The sequence below is a fragment of the Neophocaena asiaeorientalis genome, unplaced genomic scaffold (genome assembly GCF_003031525.2).
Source record: "Neophocaena asiaeorientalis asiaeorientalis breed wild unplaced genomic scaffold, Neophocaena_asiaeorientalis_V1.1 scaffold460, whole genome shotgun sequence".
NCBI lineage: Eukaryota > Metazoa > Chordata > Mammalia > Artiodactyla > Phocoenidae > Neophocaena > Neophocaena asiaeorientalis.
This window is the reverse complement of record NW_020172461.1, coordinates 17,359-44,909: the sequence shown is the minus strand read 5'-3', so window position 1 is coordinate 44,909 and position 27,551 is coordinate 17,359. Positions and strand designations below refer to the sequence as shown.

Here is a 27,551-nt window from a genome sequence, read left to right as displayed (position 1 = left end):
AGGTCACACAGCTAGTAAGTGGCAGACCTAGGATTTGAACCCAGGCAGTTTTACTTCAAAGCCCAAACTTTTAATCATTATCGTACAAAGTGAGATTTTTGTGTGTTGTTACTTCCTTGAAAGCCTGTTTCTATATTATCACATGTGAAGACCACTGGTCTCTTGACACTTAGCCTTCCTGTGGCAGAACATTACCTGTGATGTTCATACTTTTTCAAGCAGCTCAGGATAATTTTAACTCTCTGTGAAATACTGCTTATAAATATACCCTCTAACGTGTGAAGTTTTAAAGATAATTTTAGAAGTCAAGTTCCCGTTACTGGCTGTTTCCTGGCACACTGGGTGTGTGTGTGTGTGTGTGGGTGTGTGTGTGTGGGTGTGTGTGTGTGGGTGTGTGTGTGAGTGTGTGAGAGATAGGGGGAAAGAGTGTGTGTGTAAGTACTCAGTTTTTCATCCAACAGATTGAACTACTCATATGGCAAGTCCAGTTCTAGGTACCAGCAGGGAAGACAGATAAGGGCCTCACCGTCTTAGGGCTGATGCTAGTGGGAAGGATGGACACTGAGAAGGAAATATATAGTTTGAGTGGCCAATAGGTGCCAGAAAGAAAAATAAGGTCAGGGGGTAGTGATGTGATGGAGATGCAGTGGTCATGGAAAGCACTCCTCTGGGGAGGTGATGTGGGAGCTAAGCAGCGAGGCCAGTGAGGCTGAGCCCCGGTGGGAAGGGATAAAGGTAAGGACTGACGTTGCTGTTTGTAGGCTGGGCCCAGATGATACGAGCGCCATGGCAGAGTGTTTGGATTTTGTTTGAAGCGTGACATGAAATCATTAGCGGTTGTGTTAAGTGTGCTGGGGCTGCCGTAACAAGGTGCCATAGACTGAGTGGCAACAGAAATTTGTTTCCTCACAGTTCTGGAGGGTAGAGGTCGGAGATCAAGGGGTCAGCAGGGTTGGCTCCTTCTGAGGTTGGGAGGGAAGGATCTGTTCCGGGCCCCTCTCTTTGGCTTGTACCTGACTGTCTTCTCCCTGTATCTTCACATGTTCTTCTCTGTGTATGTCTGTGTCTTTTTATAAGGATGCCATTCGTGTTGGATTAGGACCCACTCTAATGACTTCATTTTAACTTAATTACCTCATTAAAGACCCTGTCTCCAGATATGGTCACATTCTGATGTACTGGGGGTTCGGATTTCAGCCTAAGAATTTGGAGGGGACATAATTCAGCCCATAACAGTAATGATGAGTGAGGTGATCCATTCTTGGACCATACCTGCTGATGTCAACATAAACAACTGGGAAATCTAATATTTTAAATGTTTCATTAATTTCTTTGGGTGATCAGGCAGAAAAGAATAGAGAGATTAGACTGGAAACTTGAGTTTCTATTTTGGGTGTTTCTTCCTTGGCACCTCTTGTTTTCTGTGTCATGGCTTATGAGAGACCAGATGCCTCAGATTCTGGGGTGTTGGTGCCCCACAGGATAGACATGGCATATTTTCCTGGAGAGTGAATTCTAAGTAAGCTATTACCTACTCTTGATAGGAAAGTAAACTATGAAATGTAAATTGAATCTGCACCTTATTTATTTTTATTTTCGGCTGTGTTGGGTCTCCGTTGCTGCGTGCAGGCTTTCTCTAGTTGCGGCGAGCAGGGGCTACTCTTCGTTGTGGTGCACGGGCTTCTCATTGCGGTGGCTTCTCTTGTTGCGGAGCACGGGGTCTAGGCGCGTGGGCTTCAGTAGTTGTGGCACGTGGGCTCGGTAGTTTTGGCTCTTGGGCTGTAGAGTGCAGGGTCAGTAGTTGTGGCGCATGGGCTTAGTTGCTCCGCGGCATGTGGGGTCTTCCCGGACCAGGGCTCAAACCCATGTCCCCTGCACTGGCAGGCGGATTCTTAATCACTGCACCACCAGGGAAGTCCTGAGTCTGCACTTTAAAACCACATAGTTTATACTTAAAGTAGGCTGGTTATTGCCTGGCCTGTTCTCACTCTTCCTCTGCCAAGGAAAGCATTTTGGTGGGAAGGGCTGGAAGGCACTGCTGTAAATGAGTTTTCTTTTCCAAGAGTATTAAAAATGCCCTGCTCGGGCTTCCCTGGTGGCGCAGTGGTTGAGAGTCCGCCTGCCGATGCAGGGGACACGGGTTCGTGCCCTGGTCCGGGAGGATCCCACATGCCGCGGAGCGGCTGGGCCCGTGAGCCATGGCTGCTGAGCCTGCGCGTCCGGAGCCTGTGCTCCGCAACGGGAGAGGCCACAGCAGTGAGAGGCCCGCATACTGAAAAAAAAAAAAAAATGCCCTGCTCACTCCTCTACCATATTTAATATATTTACTCTCTTTCCTTAGGCATGGGAGGCAGCATACCATCATGCCTTCAAAAGTCAACTATCAGGCGAACATCTGGGCTCTGAAGGAGGAGGGCTGTACACATGTCATAGTGACCACAGCTTGCGGTTCCTTGAAGGAAGAGATTCAGCCTGGCGATATCGTCATTATTGATCAGTTCATTGACAGGTGAGCAGTCGTCTAAAATGCTCAGGCTCCTCCTGTACAGTCGTTCTCAGCTCAAGTGGACAATGTGTGGGGACTTGTGGGAAAGGGGACACAGGCCCACAGATACAAAATAGAAGAATCATCATGAACTCTCAAGTTCCTAATTCCCAGCTTCAACATTTATCAGTTTGTAACTTTAAAAGAACTTTTTAAAAAACAAATTACTTAGTATTTCCTTAGTATTAGATGTCTAGGCAGTGTTCTCTTTTTCCCTATTGTCCCACAGACATTTTTTTTGTAGTTGGTTTGTTGAAATGAGGGTCCAGAGAAGGCTTTTTTTCTTTTTTGTCCTATAGTCTCCCCACATGCTGGATTTTACTGATTGCATCCTTAAGTCTCATTTAGTGTCTTCCCCTGTTCCCTCTGTTTACCGTAAACCAGTGCTTAACTCCGGAGGCCTGATCAGAACCAGGTTTGAATTCTTGGTGAGAATCTTTCTGCATCATATCAGGAGGCACGTAATGTCTGGTTGTCTTTTCGTGATGTTAAGATCAATAGTTGGTTCCTGAGCTAGGGATTTTCTGTTACTTAATTGCACAAGGAATCTATAATGTTCCTTTACCAAAATATTGAACAATAATGGACTGCCAAGATCCTGGGCTTTCTCTGCATTTAGAAGTAGTTGAAGAAGTCATAAGAAAAGGGGTGGTCTCCTAGGGATCCCATCCTCCTGCTGCCCCCACCTCCCATTCCTGGGGGAAGTAACCACTTCCCAGAATGCTCTGGATGGAGACAGGTAACTGCAGTCTGCTACTTGAGCCAGAGCGGTGGGGAGAAGTACCACAGAGGGTATAGCACTTGGTATCTCCTATCAGCATCCCCCATCCATTCACCCTGACCATCACCTACCTCAGTCCATCCTACTCTTCCAGTCTGTTAACTCTGGGCTCGCTGTACCCAACACCTCTCCTACCTTGACTGTTATGGAAGGAAGGTTTATTCAGTCCTGTTCTGTGTGTCTTCTGCTTTTCAGGTATTTAAATATTCCCTAGTCCATCAGAAGCATTGAATGTTACCTGATGAAATGAAGCTATTAGCTTGAACCAAATGAAATTGCCTGTTCTGTAAGCTAGAAATGGTTGAATATCAGTAATTTCATGTGGTTCAACCTAATAAATAATGAGGATAGACTAAAATCATTACGTGCCCCTCCCCTTACATTTTTCCTATCATTTTTCTGCACCTGACACTATATGTTTTTCATCTTCCCCTCTAGAATGTAAACGGTGTGAGGGCATGGACCCCATATGTCCTGTTTGCCACTTTATCCCCAACACCCACAATACTACCTGGCCTGTGGTTGCTCAGTCAGTATTTTTTGAGTGACTGAATGAACATGATTGTTCGAAGGGAGAGGGAGGCTGGAGTTTGTGTTTAGGGGACATCCTGATCAAAATCTCTATGGCCGTCAAAAACATGTGTTTGGGGGTAATGACCTAAGAAAATGGGTGCAATGTGGTTTTTTTAATAATGCAGTGCACAAAACTCTAGAATGATGTGGATTTATAAAGTATGGTAGATGGTACTGGAAGGAAAAGTTTGGCTTGGATACTAAGCCTGGGATTAATTTGTTACTTACGTGGTGTAACTGTACACTGTTGCATTTCCCAGATCTTTGTCTCACATGTAGTAAATGTAAATGTTTCACATACTGGCTCTCAAGAAAGCAGGTGGGGCACAAAGAGAATAGAAAGAGAACAGGTGTTGCCATCAGATCTGGTTTCTTTCTGCCTTGGCACTTATTAGCTGTGTGACCTTAAAATCTTCCGGTGTCTGTTTTCTTCTATGTGCCATGTCTATAACCTGCCTCCTTAGTCTTGCCTTGGGAGTTCTGAGTCCCTAGCGAGTGCCTTTTATGGATCTAGCCTGTGGTACCTACCCAATAAATGCCTTTACTGTGAGTCTGGGCTGGAGTATGTCTGCTAGTTAACATCACTTGGTAAAAACAGAAAAAAAGGTCTGTTGAAAGGAGGATCCCCTAAGTAAGTAACATTTAGAATGAGATCTCAAATTTTGTATCAATTATACATTGCAACAATAACATTTTTGATATATTAAGTTACATAAGGTACTAAAACTCATTTTACCTGTTTCTCTTATACTGTTTTGATGTGGGTGCTAGAACATTTTAAATTACATATGTGCCTTGCATTATTTTGCTATTGGAGAGCATCTTCTAAGTGTTACTGCTGCTGTTTGAGCTATGTGGTTTCTGTTACCCAGGCTTGAGAATGTCTTACAGGAGAGGAGAATCAGAACTTTTTGCCTTGTGAGAAATGCCCTACATGTGTTGTACTGACAGCACTTTTTTATTTTAACAAAGTAAATCCTGGTGTGTTAAGGCAGGCGTCTGAACCTCCACTTAGTCCTGTCATCAGGCATGAATGGTGAGCTGCAGGCTCTGCTGTTTACAGCCTCAGTGCCCATAGCTGTAACCACAGCCCCAGAATATTTGATAGGACTGCACCATCCTGCAGAGGTGCACAGAGGATTAGAGCTGTGGGGGCAGGAGCACTGAACTCTAGAAGGGTCATCTTGGCTCTGTTTGGCCTCAGGCAGATCACTTTACCTATGTGGGCCATGGTCCTTTCTTCAAAATTACAGGTTGAATTCTGTCACTTAAGCTCCTTTTCCTTGCACTGTCCATGGGTTCTTCTCCAGGGATTGATCTGGAAACACATTTTTGCTTACTACTGCTATAACTTTGCCAGCACATCATCTTAGAAAAAATATCCTCATCCTAAAGTGTCTTCCAAGACTAGAGGGACTGTTATAATCTCCCTGACATACATTTGTGATAAAGAATCAAAATGGAATAGTATGGCTATTCTTTTTTAATAGATGGCAGAACTAGAGCATCTTGCTTTCTTTGCCCTCAGTGCTCAGCATAGGGGGAAAAAACACCAACGTGGCTTGTCAACCATGCCATGCATAACTTAGAAGTCATTAAGATTTAAGAGTGACAGGTAGCTTTGATTTTTATGGTTGTTTTTAAAATCATTAGATGCCTATAAGTTAAAAATGAAAAATACCCTTGAAGGTGTCTGACAGGCTGAAAGCTCTTTTAGGAAAATAAGATCATTCTCTTCTGAAAATCATTGGGTTTGCTCATGCTACATTCCAACCTGTGAAAACTTGAAAGCCTCGGCATGAGAAAAGGGGAATCCTGGGTGTGGCTGACCTGGAGAAATCAGGACAGCAGACAGGTGGGGAGAGGAGTTGGTTCCAGTATTTTTGGGTGTGTGTACTCAGTCCTTTCATCTGTTTCTCAAACATGCAAGGAAATAACCTTTGCTAATATTTAAAGTGAAAGTAATCTTTCATTTGTGATTAGGGCTGCTGTAGAAAGGAAAATGTATGTGGATCTAGAACTTAAATGCTGAAAGAATGTGTTCTCTGGTCATTTTCCCATGTGTGTTGCACAGTGACAGGTTTCCTGACTCTTCCCTTATCCTGGACCCCATGTGCAATATTCTTCACAAACCAAAAATTTTAAATAGTAATTTATACCAAGAATTTGTAAGAGGCTCACCCACAGTAAGTGTCCTCAGTGCCTGCTTTGGGCCTCCTGATATACTGGGGGATTTTTGGTTTTTTTGTTGTTGTTGTTTTGTGTTTTTTTTTGCAGTACGCGGGCTTCTCACTGGTGTGGCCTCTCCCATTTCGGAGCACAGGCTTCAGACGCACAGGCTCAGCGGCCATGGCTCACGGGCCCAGCCGCTCCGTGGCATGTGGGATCTTCCCGGCCCGGGGCACGAACCCGTGTCCCCTGCATCAGCAGGTGGACTCTCAACCACTGCGCCACCAGGGAAGCCCACTGGGTTTGATTAATCCCTTTCTTCTACTTGGTGGAGGTCCCCACCATCAGAGCCATAAGTCATTTGGCAATTCATGATAAAACATGGTTAAGAATGGGGCTTGTTCTGCTTCTTGACCATTATTAAACAGTCCATGTGAACTGGGGAGAGAATGTGTCTGTCTGACCTTTCATCTGTTTTAGGATTGTGAGGCTATTTCTACTTTAAAAGGATCTTATAAGGGAGACACTCCCAAGATTCATAATTTGGGGTAGTTCTCCTGTGGTACAAACCTCTGCCCGTGCAGGGTACATCTGGCTCTCACGGTGTCTCTGGTGGGGAAGCAAGACTGTCTGAGTGACGGAGAGAAAAGACCTCATAGGGAATCCAAGTTGATTCCCTCCCCATAATCTGGCTGTTTGAGCTATGTGGTTTGCACATGAAACAGAGACAGAAATCTGAAAGCTTAGCTACTCTCAGGGTTCCACTAAGGTTTTTCAAATTGTTTCTCTACTGTGCTTTATACCTGCCTGCATCCTTGTGTCTTCTGATCTCCTGTATCTATTTGCCACTGTCCGGGAAGCAGCTGGGACAGCCAGCGGCTTTACTTGCTCAGTGGTTCTGCTGTTACCTCCCTTCCTGCTGGTAGAAGCACCTCCCTCCTTTGAGCCCAGCAGGATCAGTGGTAGGTGTTTTATGAAGCTGGATCCTCCCTGCCTGTGGTTTGGTGAGGGCTCCATATAAGACTAACCAAATTCTGAGACAAGACTTAGAAATTTAGAGGCATAACTATGCATTTACTTGGCTTTTGTTTTGTTTTGTTTTTCCTTTTCAGCCTTGCAGGTAAAGACATAACCATCCCTCGCATCCCACCCCACTTTTAAGGCCTGACTTGGATGATACATTATAAAGTGGAGTATAGAAGTGATTTCTAATGAGATTTTTGCTATTATAGAGCAAGCAACACTGTTTCCCCTAGATGCTTTTTTCAAAGCATGAGGCATTTTGTTGTCTCTTCCTGTTTTCCTTCTGTTGCACATACCCTCCATTGTCGACCCAGTCGTTGTTAGATACTCCTAGAAATTCATTTGTCTGTGGGGGGTGGGGACTGATTATATGGCGTCTCTTCCACCCTAGACTAGTAACTTTCCGTGCCATGGAAGGTACACATGGGCAGGAGATTCTAGCAACTTCCACATATGACCTTTCTCCTTTCACCATCAATCCTGAGTATCATCATTGAAGGGAATTCAACTCACCTTATTTGTTTGTTTATTTATTTTTAAAGAATTAGTTTTATTTATATATTTATTTTTGGTTGCGTTGGGTCTTCGTTGCTGTGCACAGGCTTTCTCTAGTTGTGTTGAGCAGGGGCTACTCTCTGTTGCGGCGCGTGGGCTTCTCATTGAGGTGGCTTCTCTTGTTGTGGAGCACAGGCTCTAGGTGCGCAGGCTTCAGTAGTTGTGGCGCACGGGCTTAGCTGCTCTGCAGAGTGTGGGATCTTCCAGACCAGGGATTGAACTTATGTCCCCTGCATTGGCAGGCAGATTCTTAACCACTGTGCCAACAGGGAAGTCCCTCACCATATTTATGAAAGGAACAATTAGATATGCAGAGTGTTTGGAAAGATGCCCACATTAAGTTAAAAAAAGGGCTTCCCTGGTGGCGCAGTGGTTGAGAGTCCGCCTGCCGATGCAGGGGACACGGGTTCGTGCCCCGGTCCGGGAAGATCCCACATGCCGTGGAGCGGCTGGGCCCGTGAGCCATGGCCACTGAGCCTGCGTGTCCGGAGCCTGGGCTCCGCAACGAGAGAGGCCACAACAGTGAGAGGCCCGCGTACCGCGAAAAAAAAAAAAAAAAGATGCATACTAGTAGGGTCCCTTAAACTGCTTCTGTCACTACCAGAAATATCTCAAGGTGAAGCTGGGTAACTTCTGTAAGGATGAGAATAAGATTCTTTCTTTTTAATAGCGGCCTCTATCAGGAATGTTTAAGGTGTTTGGGGGATTTTGTTTTTTGTTTTTTTAACAATGAGAAAAATATGGCCAAAAAATTAAGATTAAAAAAAGGCAGGATGTAATTCCTAATGCCAAGTGTTTTCTGCAAAATGCTGTTAACACGCTGGCCTGAGGCCCCTGGTTAGGTTCAACTAAAAGAATGTGGTGGAAGAAGCCCCAGCTTGGAAGTGAAGACATCCAAAATTGTATCCTGGCTCTGCCCCCAAATTCCTGTGTCACTTAGTGTCCTCATCTGCTAAATGAGGGTGTTGGATTGATTCCTAAGAGTTCTGATGCCCACCCTCTTAAGAGAATTATTTTCTCGCTAGAATCGGGAGAGGTTGGGGGTTGGGATGAGCGTTGGCTGGTGATGCACACTTACTCATCAGGAAAGTCCCGCTGTAACCACAGGGGTAAGGGATGATGTCAGTTTATTTCCCTCTCCCAAAGACATAACCCTGCCTTGGGCTTCCCCTAGGGTTTTACAGTGCAAAGTTCTTAGCCATCCTTGGAAGGTAGGCCTAGAGGTTGAGGTGTGTAATGATGTCAGTTCCTCAGTCTTTCAGCCTCTTGGGCACGGGGTTTGTTCTTACCAATAGAAATGGAGGTTTATGATAAAGAATTATACAGGAAGCCTTTGCTTAGCTCTTTCTCCCATTCCTGTCAGCAGCTACTTTGAACCCTTTCTGTTCTCTCACAGCTTCCTGCCCATATCCCTCGCTCTTGGTTGAGAACATTGCCTCTTTACAAGAAAACAGATGGTATTAGGCACAAACTCGCCATCTTCCTTCACCCTCCCTTTCGCCAGTTACTTGCATCCCTGTTCTTCTTTGTCACCTTGCTGCTGTCCTTGAAGTGGGAGCAACTGTTCCCTGTGTGAGGTTAACTCTGTTCTGCAAACTACCTTCTCACCTTATATCCTTACTGTTATTTAAAAAATGCTGTAAGCTCCCAATGTTTGAGTTCCTACCAAGTACCACAAATCAATTAACCCTATTTACCACATATATGGGTCGTTTCCTCAGTTTAAATTGAGGAAACTTAAGCTCAGAAATATTGGTCATTTGCTAATAAGTGGGACCTGTGGGGTTTGAATTAGGTTCATCTGCAAACCCTATGACCTCAACCACTCCTGACACATGGACTTCCAGCTCTGGCCTCCACCTTGAGATCCACACTGGCTCCTAGATACAGGACAAGGTCCCAAAGACACCTCACACTTTGTAATTCACACTTCATTAATTTTCCCCCTTGGTTGTCTTCTAACCCCACACCTTCCCCCGTCTCGAGCTCCCTCTTCTCCACTTGGTAAGTTGCTAAGTTGGTAATACCATCGCACTGCCATCTACCGGGTGATCGCTGCTGTGGATCTGTCACCCCTACATCCAGTCGGTCTCTAAGTCGTGCCCATGTGTGCCTTGAATCCACCCTGTCATCTGTCACCACTGCCCTCATCTGGGTTAGTTCTTAACATTTTTACTTCTCCCAGCTTGACTCCCCTCAAAGCTGGTTGCCATACTACTCCCAGAAAATATAACAGGAAGGAAGACACAGTCACAGGAGTGCTGGAAACCAAGCTCAAACAACTGCTACCCTCTGGGAGGGCTTGCCCCGGAATCTGTTACTGAGCATCAGCTCATATGCAGACTTCTGAATGAGCAGCACAGTCCAGAGAAGGGCTGTCCCTGGGTAGAAGACCTCAGCTATTCAGCTCTTCCTGTAATTTGATGTAATTTTTTCCTAGTTCCTTTTGTCATTGATGGTAATGATCTTTGATGTGTACTTAAAACTATCTTGTCCCCTTTGTGGTGGTTTCTTCACTGCTTTTGTACTTTGCATCCCTGCTCATTTCCCTTTCCCCAGTGAAGTATTAATGTTTATTATCTGGTCATCTCTGGTCTTTTGAACATGAAGTCAAGTTATTTCTGGATAATTATGAAGGGAAAGAAAAATATTAAGTTCTTCCCATCTGTGAGATGCTGTCAGGCCCTGGATAATTAACGCACATACCTATTACTGGTAGAGATGGTTAGAATCGTAATAGAAGGCCATCTGACACATTACTAAAGTTTTCAATATGCATGCCTTTCCAACCAGCCTTCCCCTTTTGCAGCTTGCAGTGCTAAGAGTAAATGCACCAAACGATGCATTTTTCACTTAGGGGCACTCATGAGATAGACTGTTTGGGTAGACTTTAAGTGATATGGGTAGAATCATTTCCCCGAAACCAAGCTGCATATGAGCAGCCCTTGGCCTCGCTTTGCCAGTAAATTAACCGCCTCGTGTTCCTGTGTGCTGAGGCTCGTGGACATGTGCTGTGCTCCAGAACCACCTTGGAAGTGTGCAGGTGTGTTTGCTTCTGCTGTGGGAAAAGTGTTTTTCCTCATCTTGTTTGCAACTCAGCATTTCCTCAAAGGAAAACTATTAACAAATGGCTGTCTTTGTGCCAGTTCAAGGATCTTGATCCAGAAAGAACCTACTGGTCAGTCTTTCTCTGGGCTTTGTTCCCCCACTGTGTCTGAAAGTGCCCAGTATTCTCTCCCTGATGGCCTTGAACTCATTTCTCTTGCCAGTACACAACATCATTTTGTCTTCTTCACTCTTCCATACGCAGTTTGTTGTTTGTTTTGCTAACTTTTCTCATCACATATCCCCGTTTTGGGGGTACCCTTGACTTGAGACCCGAGTACGTCTGCTCTGAAGTTGGCAGACGAGAAGTACAGAAGCAGATTTTCTACCAGCAGTAGTTACTCGGGCTGAGCACTTGCTTCATGTGTTCTTATTCAGTCTTCACACAGTATTTACCCTTCATACTTCCCCATTTAAAATATGAGAAGACTGATAAGGTGAACACAGGTCAGAGTGACTCTCTCCTGGAGGCACACAACCAGCCAGGGAGCAGTAAAGCCAGTCAGTTGGGCAGTCCCTGAAGTCTACTTCCAGTGGATATATATCCCAGGCTGATGGTGGAGAGGGGGGTGAAATTAGCAGTCCCTTTGCCTCGCTAGGAGGCTTCAGCAATTGAAGCAAGAGTTAGGGGCAGAGTTGCATTGTGTTAAAACTGTGTTAAACCATATGAGCACATGTATTAGCTTCCTATTGCTGCTGTAACAAGTTACCACAAACTTAGTGGCTTAAACAACACAAATTTATTATCTAGTTCTGCAGGTTAGGAGTCTAACATGGGTCTCAGTAGGCTAAAATCAAGGGCTGCATTCCTTTCTGGAGGCTCGGGAGAATCCCTTTCCCTGCTCTTTGCCACTTTCATTCCTTGGCTCCTGGCCCCCTTCCATCTTCAAAGCCAGCAATGGCGGGTCAAGTCGTTTTCATCACTAGTATTGACCCTTCTGCCTTCTTCCACATGTCAGGACTCCTGTGATTATACTGGGCCTACCTGGTTAATCCAGGATAATCTTTCTAAGTCCAGCTGGTTAGCAGTCTTAATTCCACCTGCAACCTCTGTTCCCCTCTGCCATGTAAGGTAACATATTCATATGTTCTGGGCATTAGGGTGTGGATATTCAGGGGTGTAGGGGGGCATTATCTTGTTTGCTGCCACATGCCACTTTCATAGCTTGGTAGGACAGAGCCGCCACCCCTAAACTCTCATCCTTGGTCTAGGTTGCTTCTGGAAGGTGTGTGATCCTTCCTGTTCTTCTCACCCACAGCCTAAAACACAGCTTCCCAATGGATCCAGCCAGTCGGACGTTGTCTAAGGCTAATTTTTTTCCTGTGGCCCAGGAAGAGATTCCAGTTCTATCTCTTGATGGGAGGAAGAAGAGATCTCATTAAGGGCCCCCTTTATCAGGGAAAGGTGCTCACCTAGGCACGGCTGCACACCTAGTTTCTGCCCTCAAGAAAAATCTGCAAGTGTCTTCCATTGATGAGCTCCTCCATGTGCTTGCTTCTGCTAAGCCTGTGTCCATCGGTAATGTGACCTGGGTGAATACTGTGGGCCGGATGCTGCATCTGTTCCCTCATTGATCCTCAGGGCAATAGTAGTAGCACTTTGCAACAATTACTGTTTATCCCCAAACGCACATTTGACATATAAATGGAGGAGTTATTGCATCACCCTATTGGGATGTAGCTACCGGAGGTTTTTTGCGGCCCTGTTTTAAACAAGGGTGTAAGTGGATGTTGCTAAATACCTTATGAAGAAAGAATTCAGGGAGGTTAAGTAATTTGCTCAAGGCCACACGAAAAATCAGTAACAGGATTGAAATCCAGGTACAAAACTACATTTTCTATATTTTCTCCATATCCGTCAGAAAACTCCACTTGAGAGTAGACTGCTGTTTTGTTTATAGAAGAGCTCTTTTGACTGGAAATTGGGAGTGAACAGGCAGGAACCCCCTTTAACACAGGCTCAATGAGGTAACAGTCCCCACCGTGTGGGACGTCCTTTGCTTCTTGCTACATTACAGAAGCTCTCACTTCTCCTTAAAAGCTCTCAGGGGGAGGACAGGAGATCTTAAAATCACATATATTTTCATTCTAGAATTTCACTTGGGTGGTGTCCTTCAGTCACTTCACTTGTGATTGCAAACCCCATTGCTCTTGGTCTGAATTTCATTCAGCATAATCATGCCTCATTATTTTATGCAGCATAGGAGTACTTATAGTGATTTAAAATTAGATCATTACTTTTCCTTGAATATGTCACTGTTTGAGTTATGCAGAACACCACAAGTAGGTGGGCAGTCTGTGTGAAGAGATGTTTCTTATTGGCACTTTCCCTCCTGGGATCTTAACAGCATAACCCTGAACCTATTAGAAATACTGGTATTAAAGTCCCTATTTCTTCCTCGGGGCTACCCCTCCTGCAAGGTTGGGTGCTCTGAGACCCCATTCTCAGCTACAGCTTCTCCTTGGTGCTGACTCCCAATTCAGTCTCTAGCCCAGACCTCAGTTCTGAGCTGCTGTGGGATATCTAGGCATCAGGGCTCACTTAATCCTTATAACACTCTTATAAATGGGTGGATGAACACTACATTTTGTAATTGGGAAATGAAGAATCAAGAAGATATGGTGGTTTGCTATAAGCCTTAGAGGTGGGAGTTAAGGAGCTTTGTTTAAAGAGAAAAATGTAAAATGTTCCAGTTGAGAGGGAATTAAAACTGTAGGCAGTTAGTATCACATGTATATAGCATAACATAAGGAATAACTCATACATATTATGTCTTAAGGTAAATGTTCAAAACAGAGAGAGGAGTAATTAGGCAAAGAAGGGATGGAGATAGAGAGGGACAGAGATAGATAAGATGGGGGTGTTACTGCATAGGTATCTATTGGGGTATAGCCACTGAAGGGTTTTGTGGCCCTGTTTTCACACTTAATCATGGTTGTAAGTAGGATTTTTGCTAATACTTGACTCAGTGAAGGCTGAAACCAAGCCAAAGCTGGAATATGTGGAACCATTTTATTAGTCAGTTTTACAAAAAGAGAAAAGCCTCTGTTTATATAGGCTGGAAGAGTCATTTGACCTGTTCTTCAATGCCATCTGACATTGCTTTGGGGTTAACTTAGCCTTTCCCTTAAGACCCGTATACGATAAGGGGTTGAGAGGAGAACAGACTGGGTTTTCATTCCTCCCAATCTCTGAGGCCTGATCTCTGAGCAAGGTGGCTTTGGTGCCAGCTAGTGTCACTGTTTAATATGTGATGGGGAGGAAGTAACAGGTTAACTTTGATAGGTGGACATGCCAGCTGTGTAAACTGAACCAGAATATTTCTCCATGCCGTTGCCTACCCTCCCACCCCCGGAAGCAGAAATGAAGTGATTTGCCTTCAGCTGTTGGTTTTCCCTTGCCGTGTCCCTCCCCTGCTCTCCCCTCTCTAGGGAAATGAGGACTTTCTTTTCTATATTACTCATGAGTTCAAGTTTAGAACAATATAATGGATATAGGAAGTGCTTTATTCTGAAAACGTTGAGAGAGAAGTTGCTGGGTGACTTGCCACTGGCTTAATTTTACCCTCTCTCCTACAGATTCAAAAATGTTTTATCAGAAAGTTAACTTTAGAACTTTCATGAGACTTTAGAACTAATTCTGGCGGGTAGACGCATAAGCTTAAGTAAGGGAGCAAAGAGACAAATGATTCTGAAATGTGGAGCTGGATGAATGGCTGCTTTCTTCAGTGGGTCAAAGGCATGAAAAAATAAGGTTGAGGGCAGAGGGCAGGAATTACTCTCAATTTAGTGACAGGGCAATCAAATGCAAAGTTTGGACAGTGTTTGAACATGAAACTAATCAAGCAACGGTTTAAAAAAAGATTTTTTTTTTTTTTGAGGACACCAGGGAAATTTGCCCATGGTCTATATATTAGGTGATACTGAGGAATTGATGTCATTTTTATCAGCTGTGATAATGACATTGCTGTGGAAAATACTCCACATATTTTGGTCCTTCTGAAGTAGGGGTGAAGTGACAAAGTCTGGGATTTGCAACAGATGAAGCAAGTTTGACAAAATTTAGGAAACTGTTGAATCTAAGTGATATATATGGGGTTCACTATACAATCCTCTACATCTGAGATGATGGAAAATTTTCATATTGACTTCTTAAGTGTTTTACCTGGCCTCCTGAGCCCGCAGTTGAGTTGCATCTACAGTTCAGTGTGGTTATCCTATCACAGCCACCAGACCACAGACACTTTAATTCCTGTTGGGAAGCACGTTGCCACCAACTCAGAGCCAAAAAAGCCAAATACCATCCAGAAGCTCTTTTTCTTGTTGTTGTTGTTTTTTTCAAAAAAAAAAAAAAGTTTCCTTCAGCTTATCCAGAACTATTGATTCTGGAGTGAGGACCAAGATATCGACCTAGATACAACTGATTACCAGCCCCCAGAGGGTGGGAAGGTGGCTTTTTAAAAACTACCCTTTTTTATTTTATTTTGTAGGACTACCAGAAGGCTTCAGACCTTCTATGACGGAAATCATTCCTGTGCCAGAGGAGTGTGTCATATTCCAATGGCTGAGCCGTTCTGCCCTAAGACAAGAGAGGTTCGTAATATTTCTGGAAGGTGCACCAGAATAAATCATGAGGGCTTGGGGTGGCATCTAGACATAGAATTAACTGGCCAAGCATGTGGTCTCTCTTCCCCTCTCTAGCTTGCTGCTTACTCAAGGTTTTATGAAGAGTTGTTTCCCTTTGCTAATAATGTCTCCCCTACTCTCAGTCATTTGTAAGATGAATCACTCAAAGTTGCAACCTACTTTTCTTTTTTTCTTAACTAAGTTTTGATTTTGCTGTCAGGATACCTTTTAAAATAATTTAGGGTAGCATAGTATGTCTAGAGTATACAATCTGGAACCAGATTTCTTATGATCAGGTCTTTACTCTTCAGCTTAATTGGTGTGTGTCTTTGGAACAAAACCTCGGGTTTGGTTTCCTCGTTTGTAAAATAAGGTGATGATAACATGTACCTTGTAGGACTGTGAGGGATAAAAGAGTTATTTACTTATAAAGTGCTTTGAGTGCTGCCTGTTAGTTATAAGACATCCAGTGACTGTTAACTGCTTTTATGAATTAAGTTATTAATAATCTGTAAATTGTCAGATTGGCATCATTTGCCTTTGAGCTGAGTTTGGCTGTTACTGTCCAGCTTCCTCTCCAGGATTATAGTAAGATCTCAGGACTAAAGGGGCAGCCCTACAAAAGCCAATGGTGATATAAAGTGAGGAATCACAGCCTTAGCTTTCAGAGAATAAAAATGGCTACCACAATTCAAAAGTCCATCCATGGTACTTTTCTTATAACTCAAGATTTGAAAGTCAGGTGCAACCCAGTAGGTCAGAAGTTATTGTCAGAGACAAACTGCCTAGTAAAATCTACTTTATAAAATAACTTAGACGATACAGATACCTAAACATGTTAATCATTCAGGTGATTTTAACACCTGAATGTGGAAAGTAGTATATGTTCAGCCTTGTATAATCATGTAAAACTAACTTCCTTACAGTTAAGAGCTAGGGCACCTTAACCTCACTCTGGTCTCAGAAATCTAGAATCCAAAGCCAGGCGTTGGAGCCATTTCAGATATATCACTGCATGTTGATTCTCTGTGACTTCTGTGAAAACACCTTTTTTACTTCTTTAAAACAAAAAAAAGGGCAGGTTAACTTTTAAGTGTGAGTTTAGAATACATTTGACCCTTGAACAACAGGGGTTGGGGCACTGACCTACCATGCACTTGAAAATCTGAGTATAACTTTACAGTTGGCCCTCCTTATCTGCAGTTCTGCATCCAAGGATTCAGCGAACCACAGATTGTATAGTATTGTAGTATGAATTTATTGGAAAAAAATCCATGTATGAGTGGACTGCACAGTTCAAACCTATGTTGTTCAAGGATCAACTGTGTATGTTCCTGGGTAGTTATCAGCAGAATATATCAGAACAATGTAAGTCTGAAACACAGATCTGTCCACAGAATAAATTTGCTCTCCAGAGGAAGGTAGATGTGTGCAATAACATTTTTGTCCACTTCAAAATGGGGGCAGCTTGGGAAGAAATAGACTAGGGAGAGAATATGCATGTTAGTGGGAAATCAGAGGTACTGCCCAGTGATTTGGGTACTAGGAGTAGAGGTGGGTAAGGAAAAAGTGCTAATGATGTATGCAGAGCACATGTAAATGTGGTGGCTGGATGATAGTTTCCAGTAATGCAGTTTGGCCTCCCTTGAGACTGAATTAATTCAGCTATTATTAGTCTAGTCAAGCTAAGGACCCTCACATAAAGATTTTAAAAGAATGCTGGGGAGGGCAGTTTAAGAAAATGGGAAAATAAGGCCTTCAGAGTATTACTTTATTCTTATATACCCTAAAAGAGATTTTAAAATATTGTCCAAAAAATGTAAAGAGTGGGTGGTGTTGCCCCTTAGTAATTATCACTTTAACTTTCAACATCATTTTGTCCTTTCGTGTACCGATGACAGATTGTCAAGTGGCAAGCAAGGTACACTATGGTTGTACTATATCTTACCACTTGTGTTGAAATATATGTATATAAAAGAGATAAATATGAAAATATTTATATGCAGATAGAGTGTTTCTGGAAAGTTGACCGAAGAACTGGTAACAGTGGTTTCCCATGGGGAAACTGGGTCACTAATACACAGGTAGAAGAAATACTTGTCACAGAATAATATCCTTTTGTACTGTTTACATTTTTGTACCATGTGCAAGTGTTACCTATTCCAAAAATAGTACTTCTAGTCGAAAGGTAATCTGAAACACATTCTTCTAAAGTCCTGACACAGTAAAGAGACCTCTCAGCCTGTAGTTTATATTTCTGGCACCTTACAGTGGCGTTATCTGTTTGTGTGGGAGTGCAGAGTACTTGCCCAGGTGGCAAGGGCCCAGGGTCTGTCACTGGCTGGCCCACCCAGGCCGATAAGCCTCTACTTCCTCCTCCCCATCGTGGCACCCACCACCCAGGGTGATGGTGAAGACGTACAAGGCACATTGCCACTGGCCTGCGATAGTTGTGATCTTCCTTCACACACCTCTAGAAGCACTCTGAAGTTTGGCTGAGACATATAGCTCAGTTATTTGGGATTTTTAAAGACATTTAATGAAGACAGGACTGGGCTGGTTATATCTTAATTTTGAAAGTGGGGGGGGGGGACAGCAGGGGAAAGAGTGATTTAATAAGCCTGTGTATTTATACCTATACTCCTTAAGGAAAAGTTTTTATTTAGCAGAACCTTATTTTCAGCATGTATAGGATAAATAAACATGATGTAGCATCAGGTGGTCATCTAGGGCTTGTCATGGTTCTAAATTTGGAGTTGCCGAAGCTCTTGTTAAAATTCTTTCTCGTCTTGCCATAGCATAATGTGTTATTTTTAAGGAAATAGGTTAATTTGCTTATGTGGTTCAGACATGTGCAGGTAGGACTTTGGCCTAGATTGGAGCCTTCTATTGACTTTGAGTCACTCCATCTTATATATGGTATCATAGGAAACTTGACAAATTATTTGGGAAATGTGTAGAAGCTGCCAGTGTTAATAATTAGAAGACCAGTTAAGCATTTAGATTCCTTGCTATATATATTCCTTAGCTCATTTAATATTCACGGTAGCAGGGCTTCCCTGGTGGCACAGTGGTTAAGAATCCGCCTGCCAGTGCAGGGGACACAGGTTCGAGCCCTGGTCTGGGAAGATCCCATATGCTGCGGAGCAACTAAGCCTGTGTGCCACAACTACTGAGCCTGCGAGCCACAACTACTGAAGCCCCCACGCCTAGAGCCCGTGCTCCGCAACAAGAGAAGCCACTGCAATGAGAAGCCCACGCACCGTAACAAAGATAAGCCCCCGCTGGCTGCAACTAGAGAAAGCCCACATGCAGCAACGAAGACCCAAAACAGCCAATAAATAAATAAATAAATAAATTCTTAAAAAAAAAAAAAAAAACTTCTCAGTATCTCTGAGTTATATAATATTATTATTCCCATTTTACAGATGAAAAAACTAGGACGTACATAAGGGTAAGTGAATTCTTGGCAGTGCTTTAACAGTTAAGTTTAAAAGACTAATTTTGTTTTTTAATTAAAAACGAATGTTGAAGCACAGGCTAAGAAAATAATGAAATTAGATTAGACATACGTTATTAGACACTAAAAAAGTGATCAAACTTTTAAATAATGTTTCTAAACTCATATGTGACCTTGCCTCTAAAGGGATGCCAAGATAAGTTTATCTCTGGATAGAAGAAATCAGCACAGCCCCATTCTGTTTTTTACTGTATGTCTTTAGAGAGGCAATAGGCAAAAGAGATTATAAAATCACTTTCTACCCCCAAAAAGCTTTCACAAAAGCCCTCAGGTTTTGTATAAAAGACCAGTGAGAATGAGTTTCTCAGGAGCTTGAAAACAGTTCACTCTGCACATCTCTGAGATGTGAATGAGGAAGGCACCTTACAGTAGCCTTGGAGGTTAAGAGCTCAGGCTTAAGCCCCCATTCACAATCCATGATAGTCTCTTAAAGTTGTTAAGAAGTGAGATTAAAGCATGTAAACAAATGCCTGGTGTGTAGAAAAACCTCACTGTTTGCTCTTATAGCTGTGAGCTAGGGGCTGGGGCAGGACAGAGCACTATGTAAGGGTCTAGGAAACACCCTTCTGTGATTTCCTAGGTTCTCTTTGAGGGCCTACAGGTACTAGGTATTTATAGTAACAGTCTTTTAAAGAATCAGAGGAAAAATAAATTAAGCTGAACTTCTGTTTGTATGTTCATGTGTTTTGAGTTTGGTTCTTTGCATTCTAGGTCCTCATAGAGACCGCTAAGAAGCTAGGACTCCGGTGCCACTCAAAAGGGACAATGATCACAATTGAGGGACCTCGTTTTAGCTCCCGGGCAGAAAGTGTCATGTTCCAAACCTGGGGTGCGGATGTTATCAACATGACCACAGTTCCAGAGGTGATTCTTGCTAAGGAGGCTGGAATTTGCTACGCAAGTATCGCCATGGCAACAGATTATGATTGCTGGAAGGAGCATGAGGAAGTGGTAAGTGAAATTCTTTTTGGAACTTGTATGGCCTGGGTTTCCACGTGCTGTGTGAGCCAGTAAGAGAGTGTCTTAACTCTTTGTTTATATTACATTAGTTCCAGAAAGTGCCATTCTACCAGGTTTTAAAGTCAGCTTTTTATACACTGTCATTAGGTATTAACAGATTTTTTCTGTAGTTTCCACTGGAAGAACAGAAATCTTCATAGAGAATAAAAAGACACTTTTATCCAAGGATCAACAGGGGAACAGTACATTGTAAACATGTAGGTGTGTTGGGAATTATATTGAGACTTGGCCCTTACTTTAAGGATAAAGACTTGGTTATAAGTTCTGTATGCTGTGCTACTGTTTATTATGTAGGGTGAAAACCCTACTATTACGTACCTCTTCCTGGTAAAAGGACTCTGTATTCATGTCTGTCTGTATTCCTGTTTGTCTCACCTACCTTGGCTGGGTACTGTGCTTGGTAAAATAATATGATAGCAGACAGACAAGTCCATAAGGAGCCAACATTCTGGGTTTTGTGGGGCTGGGTAGAGGCCAAGCAAACCAATGTGAGAAGGCTCAGGGTTATAAAGAAATAGTGTGATAAGGTACAGAAGTACATATCAAATTGGCCCAACCAAATACTTGAAATCCAGGAAGGCTTCCTGGTTTAAGTGTGATGGGAAAGATGGCCGTGCCTGAGTTGAGTGGAGAGGAGAGGAGGGAGAAGAGGGAGGCAGGGCCACGTAGGCTGTGTAAGGATTTCAGATGGGAGGTCAATGAGGGTTTTTGGCAGGAAAGACAGCAAGATCCAGCTGGTATTTGAGGACACTGGGCCACTGAGGTCAGGCTTCCAAAACAAATATTTTCTTTGTGGAAAACTTTGAACATCTACAAAAGTAGAGTCTAGTATAATGAACCCCCAGTTACCATCACTGAGCTTTCCACAGTTATCAGCCATGTCAAATCTTGTTTTATTTATATGCCCCTACCCACTTTTCTCTCCCCTACCCTAATTATTTTGAAGTAAATTTTTCTAAAAGGCCTCTCTTTTAAAATAATTTTTTAAAGCCACACCATTGTTGTATGAAAAAATATTGATATTAATTCCTTAATATAATTAAATGTCCAGATTTGTCACATTTTCCCTCGTTTTATAATTTTTAACTGTTCAAATCAGGATCCCTTATAATCCACACATTGTATTTGAACGATATGCTTCTTAAATCTTTTACTGTAATATTCTCCTCCCTTTTCATTCCTTGCATCTTACTTGAAAAAACCAGATCATTTGTCTTGTCATTTATCTCATTTTAAAAAGAGAAAGTGATAAAACTACAGCCAAGAACTTTTGAAGGAAGAAGTGCTGGTGTGGCGGTTCTGAACACACTTAGGGAAGGTGACATCTTCTCCAAAGGGACCTTACCACCATCTCAGGCTGCTTGTTTCACCATCCAATTTCATGTAAAATGGAGTAAGATATTCTAGCTGCCTGTCCATCCGTGGGTATGGATTTTGGGTCATAGATGAACACAGATTCTTTGCATGAATGTCTTATCCTGACTCCACAGTGTAATAAACTGTTGCTGACAACTAGGATGTTTGTTATGTAAGAGATTTGCAAATCCTGACTCAACAAAGTCTCTGACTTGGCAGCTTTGGTCACCTAAGGGACAGCTCAGCCTCATGATGTTGAGAAGCTGCTTCCAATTAATAGGAGACTCCAGCCTCTGCCACTCCACAAGAGCAGATTGCTTCCTGCCTGTGGCTTTCTGCTCGGTCTAGTAACATTTGTCCCCCATGCAGAGCGAATGGTACTTTCGTTTAGTAGCCCACATGAGGTTTGGAAAACAGTCAGTTGGAGCTACTTCAGTTAAAAGCAAAAAAAAAAAAACAAAAACCTAAGCTCTTTGTAAGCGGTAAGGCACGAAAGCAAATAATATTAAATGCCACCAGGAAAACATAGACAAAGATGGCATCATCTCAGTCAGCTATGTGTGTCATTGTGCTTTAAACCAGATGTGTAGCCTGGCATGGCAAAAAGGTTTTAGAGTTGCCTAAACCCTTCTTCAAATTCCTGTTGTTCTTTTTACTTGTAATACTGGTTTGAGTTATTTAACCTGTTCGCATGGGTGGGGGTTGTGTAGTTACATTTCTGACCTTGCAGATTATTAGGAGATTTATTAGGAGATTAGATTATTAGGAGAATTAAGCCATATGATAAGTGTAGAGCATCTAGTATAGTGCTGGCTCCTGAGAGGGTGGTCATCAGATGGTAGGTGTGATGGAATGGGGGAGGGGGATAGTTTCTGAAGAAAACTTCTCTGAGATTTAAGCTGGATGTTGAACAGAAGGTTAGAATTTATTGTGAGGAAGTTAGTAGAAAGGACATTTTGGGTGAAGAACAACAGCAGAAACAAAGAGAAAAAGGAGATCAGAATCTATATTAGTCACAAAGTGTGAGGAAAAGAGTAAAATACAAGGTAAATCTCTTGGATGCTTCATGACCCTGCATTTGAAGATTCATAGCTGGCCAGGCACCCAGCTAGCTGGTCACCACCTTGTGCTGTGATCCCCTCGCACAGTGATGGGACTCCCCTCTGCTACAGTGCTCATCATTTTGTTCTAAACACATCTCAATGTTGTGGGAGGGGTCTGGACTTGATACTTCAGGAAACAGAAAGGTGTAATCATTGTGCCCTGCCCCTGAATCTTGGGTTTCTTCTAAGCATAGTGAAACATGACAAGTACTCTTTCTGATCATCTGTTTTACACTTAACTTTTTTCAGCTTTCTTATGAAACAACTTTACTCAGAAACAGACAATGGTAATGAACGTCCAAGAATCCAACATCCAGCTTCAATCATAAACATAACAACTTAAGGCCAATCATATTTCATCTATACTCTGATCCATAATTTTATCCATAAACATTTTAGGAAACATTTAACATAACCACATTACCGTTATCGCATTCCAACAATAATTGCTTAATACATCCAGGCAAAGTTCGATTTTCTAGTTATCTCAAATAGCATAAGTGATTTTTTTCTTCCAGGTATTTTTTCAAGAAACCAGGTCATTTGTCCTGTAGAGTTTCCCACCATCCGAATTGGTGATATCATCTCCTTAGGGTGGTTTATCCAATTTCTCAGTGCTCTGTTATTTTCTGTAAATTTGCAGTAGGATCTAGAGATTTGATCATATTCGGTCATCATAATCCACAAGGAAGCTCATTAAAGTGGACTGTTTCTTTGTTTGGTTTGGGTTTTCTGTGATGTTAACAGCCCATCCATTAATTCACTGGGACTGTAAAATGGTTGATGCTTTGATTCCATCATTTTTCTTTATTAGCTGGAAGACTTCTCGAAAGAGAAATGTGCTTATCTTCTGATTTATCCAGTATAGCAACAGTTTTTAAAACTGGAATCCATTCTATGGACATGAGAAGAGCCACAATCTTTTTAGGCCATGCTAACACATTATATATCTGAGAAACTTTCTTGGATGCCATACTGAAAACCAGTAGTGCTTTTCAGAGATGTCATTGGGTTTCTCCAAGAGCTCTCCCTGATACATGCAGAGCTTGCGCTCAGGGGATTGAAAATGGGGTAAACTGACTTTAACAGATCAGGTAGGAACTCAAGAAAATGTTCTGTGAAAAGCAGTGGAATTTTAAATTGCTGTTAACATCCCGTGTTGTTGTTTCTCTAGGTTTCTGTGGACCGGGTCTTAAAGACCCTGAAAGAAAATGCCAATAAAGCCAAAAGTTTACTTCTCACTACCATACCTCAGATAGGATCCATGGAATGGTCAGAAACCCTCCATAACATTAGGGTAAGTATCCTCAGCCATCTGTAAGCAGACACTTCCATAGACCCTCAGCTGCCTTTTTCTCTTCATTTGCATTTCACCCTTGGTCCATCTTCTTATGTATTTTATACTAGACTAGATGTTTTCTACAAGTTTTCATGCTATTTACTACTACTAACCATAAATGGAATAGATATACATTTTGGCTGGTAATGCAAGAGCACTGGAAGTTAAGGTGGGGAGAGTTTTATTATGTAGTCTACCAGGTTCTTAACATTGTCCTGCTTTGCAGTATATCCCTAAGTTTTACTTCAGAAGATTGGTAATATTTGCTCTGTACATGGATTACACTGCAGACAAGGCTGTTTTCTCTTTGGCAGATCCATGCAAAGTGTTGGCAGCCTTTAAAGCCAAAACGCTGACAACAGCAATACTGAAATGGTGCCAGGGAATGTCTACTTAACAGTTAATGCTGCGTCAAACTAAGATAGTAATTAATGATAAACAAGTGATGGGTTGCAGATTGGTAGCTCTTCAATTCTAGTATTAATTCCCAGAATATAATTTGAACTGACTGCTGAGCTCAGAGATGTGTGGTTTTTATCTGGACATCTTGAGACTCTCTTGATTAACCACCTTGGATAAGGAGTTGCCTGAAATTGATCAGATGTTACATTCACCTAGTAGCCAGTATATCCTAAGGTCTCCTAGAACACATCTGTACTTTTAGGTCTTAAGAAAAGTAGTTGAGAGAGGATTCGAAAAGTTGATAAAAGCCCTCTCTACCTGAATTACTACCGAGGAGCCCTGGAATGAGAGCCACTGTTTTAGTGTGACAAGGACACTATGTGGTAGTAAATGATTGCCAATTGCTGGGCATGGAGGTGCCAAGATTTGTAGTGTTTGCTGATTGCTGTGGTATAAATGCTCTTGCACGGCCAACTTCAAGCTACTAACATGAAGCCACTGGTAAGCTGGGAAGTGATGTACATAATCAGGTTTTTACAAGCTGGTACAAGCAGGCTCCAGCACACCACTGTAATAATATGCCTCTCAGCCTTGAGGACTGGCAGAGTCAGGAATATTGACATTTGTAATCTGTCTTCCCTACTAGACTTTAAATCCATAAGGAGCAGGAAACACATCCATTGGTTTCAGCCTATATACCCAGGAGATAAATGTTCTTTAATGAGTAAATGTTAGGCCCTTCCCCCCATGAAGTATTTCATCATAATTGAAATACAGGCAGCCCTTATTATAAGGATAAAGAAAAGGGGAACAGAAAACAAATTCTAAGAATTGGAGAATGTCACTTTAAACTAGAAACAGTTACATTTAGCTAAACATAATGAGTGTAATGTGATAGAGCAGCATGACTTTGGCTTGTCTAAATAAACACACTGTTGATTGGCAGGAAATGTGACTCTACTTTTGCTGCTGCTGAGGGTATAACCTGCAAGATGGGATGGTGTGTTTTGGGTTTGTTTTTTTTCGTTTTTTTTTTTTTTTAGGTTTCTGACCCCATTTTGACCATAGTCCCTTGAACTTAAAGATAATTTGTCAAGCAATAAATTTATTATTTCAGCTGCATTTTTAAGTAAAGATGTATGGATAGTAGAAATTGGTGTTCTTTCTGTGACGCTTCTGAAAGTGTGTGTAAAATTGTGTGTTTCTGTATGTATGTATTTTTTAAGAGGGTCAATATGTGTAGAAAAGAGAAAATGAAGAATTGCTGCTCTAGACAAATTAAGAATCATGGCCTCCATTCTATAGCATTAAGGAACACCATACTAATAATCCCTTATTCCAGGGCAGTATTTTCAGCTCTCTCAGCACTGAAGTGTGTATCATTAATTCACTACACTTAGTGAGCACCCACTATATGTCAAGATATGTAAGACGCTGTAATGAAGAAGCTCCGATTCTATTTGGTGATACTAACGTAGAAATTTCAATGACGTTTTTCAGTGGAATAAGGCAAATGATGGAGGTTGCATAAACAACAATCCAGGCTAGAGGTTGGTGTATAAAATATGTCCTAGTGGATGTGAAGGCGGATGGAGATAAGTGAGAATCAGAACAGTCCTCTGAGATAAACATTCTGAACGTCACCTTACATGAAAGAAGAATGAAGAGCTAAAAGTTAGGAGTTACACTCAAAGTCCCATAATTTGTGCCTGCTTTCTTTCAGAAAATGGCCCAGTTTTCTGTTATGTTACCAAGACATTAAAATAGCATGGCTGCCCAGAAGACAAGGTAACCTTCTAACTCCAATCATTTGGGGAATTCCTGCTTGAGAAAACACAGAAGAGATATGCAGCTTCTGTGCCCTTGCCCCCTAAGGAAGAACAAGTGATAAGACAAGACATTGCTCACATCAGAGATGCCTTCTAAAAGACTTGGACTGCTTCAAATAACAGAAGGAAAGCAAATAACCAGAAAACGTGGGGAAATATTTACACATTAGAAAAAAAGAAGACACCTTTCACCATTCCCCCAAATTTGTAACAGTAAAGGTAAGCAGTAACATTCCTATGTTGCCAAGGAATGTAAAGAAATAGCTCTTAGACTATGTATTGATGTGACTGTGAATTGGTATAATCTTTTTGGAGGGCATTTTGGTAAAATGTGTCACAAGGCTTAAAAAATACCCTTTGTACTGGTTACTTTACTCCTAGGAATTTATCTTTAAGAAATTATCAGAGATACATACAAATAATTATGTATAAAGAAGGATGTAGAACATAGTTTTAATAGCAGATATTCAAAACACTCTGAATATCCAACAACTGGAGGTAATCATGGTTAAGCTCTAATTAGATTGTGAAGCAGCCAGCTGAACATCATGGTTTCACATAATATTTAACGTACTAAGGAAATTGTTGCTGTATAATATGAAATGGGGATATATAAGCATTTTACAGTACTAATTTTGTTTTAAATATGTACAAAGAATAGAAAGATATATACTCTTTTATTATATTTGGGGGGAGGGATACTGGATAAATTTTTAATTTTCTTTATATTTTTCCATATCTTCACATTTTTCTACAATGAATATAATCAAATAGTGAAGTTTTAAAAATAAAAATGGGGGCTTCCCTGGTGGCACAGTGGTTGAGAGTCTGCCTGCTGATGCAGGGGACACGGGTTCGTGCCTCGGTCCGGGAAGATCCCACATGCCGCGGAGCGGCTGGGCCCGTGAGCCATGGCCACTGAGCCTGCGCGTCCGGAGCCTGTGCTCCGCAATGGGAGAGGCCACAACAGTGAGAGGCCCGCGTACCGCAAAAAAAATAAATAAATAAAATAAAAACTAAAAAAAATAAAATAAAAATGGGCTTAGAAAGATCCAGTTCTTGAAAACACACTTTCTGGTAATGCAGCAAAAGTTAAAATGGCAATACTAAGAGGAGTTCTGTTTGAGTTCAGTCTTTATTTTTGTTAAAAAAGATAATTAATGACTGTATAGTCAGAACAATACTTGGGTTTGCAACAATGTGAGAAAAGCTGGGTGTTTAATATGGAGCTAATCTTAAATTATTTAAGAGACTGTATACACACATTATAGTGTGTCAGATATTCTTTAAATTGACATTTGATTTTTTGTTTCTACTCCTTTTTATGATTTGATGAATTATTTTCCATGAGTTGGTGATTTTTGTTTTTTAATAAAGAAAATGGAAGCTTCTTATTATTTTTTATTGTCAATTTTTTAGGAATGTGGTTTGTTTTCTTATCACAGGGAGATCATACTTCCCTCAAAATTACTCCTTCTCACTGTGGTCTGTTACTGGGTCCTTTAGTGATGTATCTCGTCTGTTTAAAGAGATTGTAGAATGAATGTGTTTGTGTCTAAGAAACTGTCTTCAAGATAATAAGCTGCTAATTGTAAACAATAAACT

The 27,551-nt window shown here is 41.9% G+C and overlaps 1 protein-coding gene across 1 annotated transcript in view; it reads left to right on the top strand.

The window, feature by feature from the left end:
• Positions 1 to 26,667, top strand: part of MTAP (methylthioadenosine phosphorylase) — a 38,426-nt gene extending 11,759 nt beyond the window's left edge. The window contains exons 4-8 of the mRNA XM_024738078.1: positions 2,342 to 2,509; positions 15,242 to 15,344; positions 19,609 to 19,848; positions 23,551 to 23,673; positions 25,841 to 26,667. Coding sequence (XP_024593846.1) covers positions 2,342 to 2,509; positions 15,242 to 15,344; positions 19,609 to 19,848; positions 23,551 to 23,673; positions 25,841 to 25,879 — 673 coding nt within the window. The 3' untranslated portion in view covers positions 25,880 to 26,667. The remainder of the gene's footprint in view (positions 1 to 2,341; positions 2,510 to 15,241; positions 15,345 to 19,608; positions 19,849 to 23,550; positions 23,674 to 25,840) is intronic.
• Positions 26,668 to 27,551: the final 884 nt, after the last annotated feature.